The 2,864-nt window shown below is 42.3% G+C and overlaps 1 protein-coding gene across 1 annotated transcript; it reads left to right on the forward strand.

Moving 5' to 3' along the window:
- Nucleotides 1-21: 21 nt before the first annotated feature.
- LOC120257605 (UDP-glycosyltransferase 88B1-like) lies at nt 22-1,944 on the forward strand. Its single transcript, XM_039265048.1, is given in 2 exon segments — nt 22-1,538; nt 1,540-1,944. Coding segments are annotated over 2 exon segments (1,443 nt in total). The 5' UTR covers nt 22-197; the 3' UTR covers nt 1,642-1,944.
- Nucleotides 1,945-2,864: the final 920 nt, after the last annotated feature.

Raw genomic sequence — 2,864 nt, forward strand, 5'->3', positions numbered from 1 at the left:
TCAAAATGTTCTTAATTTATATCAATCTTATAATTACCTTTTAAGTGCTAAAAACATACGCATGCGCTTCCTTAATTAGTGGGCATAAGCGACAAAAAACCTATTCTATATAACAATCATCACCCAATCCTCACAAACCAAGCTCACGGAACACCCACAACATCATCATCATCATCATCATCATCACTACTTCCACAATGCAAGCAACCAGAAAGAATGACACAGTGGTTCTCTTCCCGTCTCCTGGAATGGGCCACCTTGTGTCCATGGTCGAGCTCGCCAAGCTCTTCACAACCCAAGGCCTCTCCATCACCATCCTCATCGCCCAGGCACACTACAACACCGGCTCCACCACCTCCTCCTTCATCTCCTCCGTCTCCATCTCCAACCCATCCATCTCTTTCCACCACCTCCCTCCCCCTCCTTCCCTCCCTCCCAACCCTTCCCCTCACCATGAAGCCCATGCCTTCGACCTCCTGCGTCTCTCCAACCCTTCTATTCTCCACTTCCTCGTCTCTTGTTCACCTCCTCCGCGTGCCCTCATCCTCGACTTCTTCTGCACCTTCTCTCTTGATGTTGCCAAGCAAGTCTCCATTCCTTGCTACCTCTTTTTCACTTCCGGCGCTTGCTTCCTCCGTTCTTTTATCCACTTCCCAACTCTTCACTCTTTAACCACCGAGAGTTTCAAACAACTCGGCAGTGAATCTGTGATAATCCCCGGAGTCCCACCGATCCCGGCCAACCACATGCCACTCCCCATGCTCGACCGAGATGACGAAGCTTACAAGGGCTTGTTGTACATCGCCGGCCGTATCCCAGACTTTGATGGCATTCTCGTCAACACCTTTTACGCTCTTGAACCCAGACCACTTGATATCATGGCTTCTATGAAACTTCCTCCCATCTACTGTATCGGACCACTGATCAAAGGGAACCTGGAGAGGACCAGCACAGCGGAGTGTATATCGTGGTTGGACACGCAGCCAAAAAGCAGCGTCGTGTTCCTCTGTTTCGGCAGTCTCGGGCTCTTCTCAGCAGAGCAGTTGAAAGCAGTAGCACATGGGTTGGAGATTAGTGGGCAGAGGTTTCTCTGGGTTGTACGAAGCCCGCCGAGTGAGACGCCGGGTAAGTACATGGTGGCGCCGGCAGAGCCAGACTTGGACGTGTTGTTGCCCCAAGGCTTCGTGGAGAGGACGAAGGAGAAAGGGATGGTGGTGAAGTCATGGGCACCACAAGTGGAGGTACTGAAGCATGACGCGGTGGGTGGGTTCGTGACGCACTGTGGGTGGAACTCAGTGCTGGAGGCAGTGTGTGCCGGAGTGGGGATGGTGGGGTGGCCTTTGTATGCAGAGCAAAAGATGAACTTAGTGTTCATGGTGGAGGAGATGAAGTTAGGGGTGGAAATGAGAGGTTATGAAGAGGAGCTAGTGACCGGAGAAGAGGTTGGGAGACGTGTAAGGTGGTTGATGGAGTCGGACCAAGGGAAGGAGCTGAGAGAGCGAACGCTGAAGGCCAAGGAGAGCGCGCATGCGGCCCTCTTTGGATGGTGGGCCTGTCTCGGACCACATTGGAAAGTTTGGTTGCTCAATGGACGCAGTAGCAACAAAATTGGATACCTTACGTGGCACTTGCATTGCATAAATAGTAAACACAACACACTGTGGGACGTATCTAGTATGGACCACTAAAACACATGAACTTCCACTCCAACTATTGATTTTTCCCATTTCTCTTGAAATGTTGTTGTTCTTGTGTTATATAACTTAAGCTTTAAAGATTTTAGCTGAAAAATTTACTTGTTTGGAAGGATTTAAGTTGGGACAATAGCAACTTTGTCAAGATCTAGTCACCACTGGTCCACTGCTACTCAGTGGAGGCAGGCCATTGTCAGTGTTTGTAATTCTAATTGTTTGATAGTTGGTAAAGTGCTTGTCAATTTTTCGACTTTTGTCTTAATTTTCTTGATGTTGTGGAAAAGCATATTATTAATTGTGTTCATTCATATCTTCGACACCTGGGAGGCTAGGACAAGGAAAAGAACAAGTGAAATAATTAATTCAGAGCTATAAAGTTGTCCATTATTTTTAATTCAAGGGCCGGGCCGGGCAGGGTTGTTTTTTAATATAGATAATTTGTTTTAAAAGGAACATGCTTGTCATGGGTTTGGAGAAACCAACCTAGCCACTTGGGCTGCACTATCTTTCAATATGATGCTTGGAGAATATATGTATATATATATATAGTAGACTGTTATTGACGTCAAATACATTGAAAACATAAACGTACATAGGAAATTCTAAGCTTTTGAATGGTGGCAACGCAATAAAAATACTCATGGCACATTTTTTTTTTCAGTAGTTATAAGAAATATTTTTATATGTCATAATTATCACAAACATTAAATGCAAGTGAAAATATATTTATAATAATAAATTTTAAATTGTCCCTCACTAAACATTAAATTACAAATTTTAATGCATGATTAGAAAATGTGCTCAAGTTTGATAACAAAAATCAAAGATGATCAACTCTTGTAATTAGTGATTTTTTTCTTTTGCACTGACAATATGTTCAGTACAATTATCAGCAACCTAGAGTTTTAATAATTAAAGTCAAGGCCAAGACAAAACCTCAATATTAATGAATAATTAATGAGTAACGATAATGAATTAAAATAAAAGAGAACTATGTGAGTTTTAATTTGTCTTATTCTCAAGAAAATTTATCTTGACAACTTTAATTTTATAAGAAAACTAATTAAGTACAATACCCTCTCTATTTTTTTAAGTTATTTTGAATTATTTTGAGTTGTCTCAAATTCTTTTTTTAATTTATGAAAGATTTATTTTTTATGTTTAAACAAT

This window comes from Dioscorea cayenensis, unplaced genomic scaffold (genome assembly GCF_009730915.1).
Source record: "Dioscorea cayenensis subsp. rotundata cultivar TDr96_F1 unplaced genomic scaffold, TDr96_F1_v2_PseudoChromosome.rev07_lg8_w22 25.fasta BLBR01002222.1, whole genome shotgun sequence".
NCBI classification, from domain to species: domain Eukaryota; kingdom Viridiplantae; phylum Streptophyta; class Magnoliopsida; order Dioscoreales; family Dioscoreaceae; genus Dioscorea; species Dioscorea cayenensis.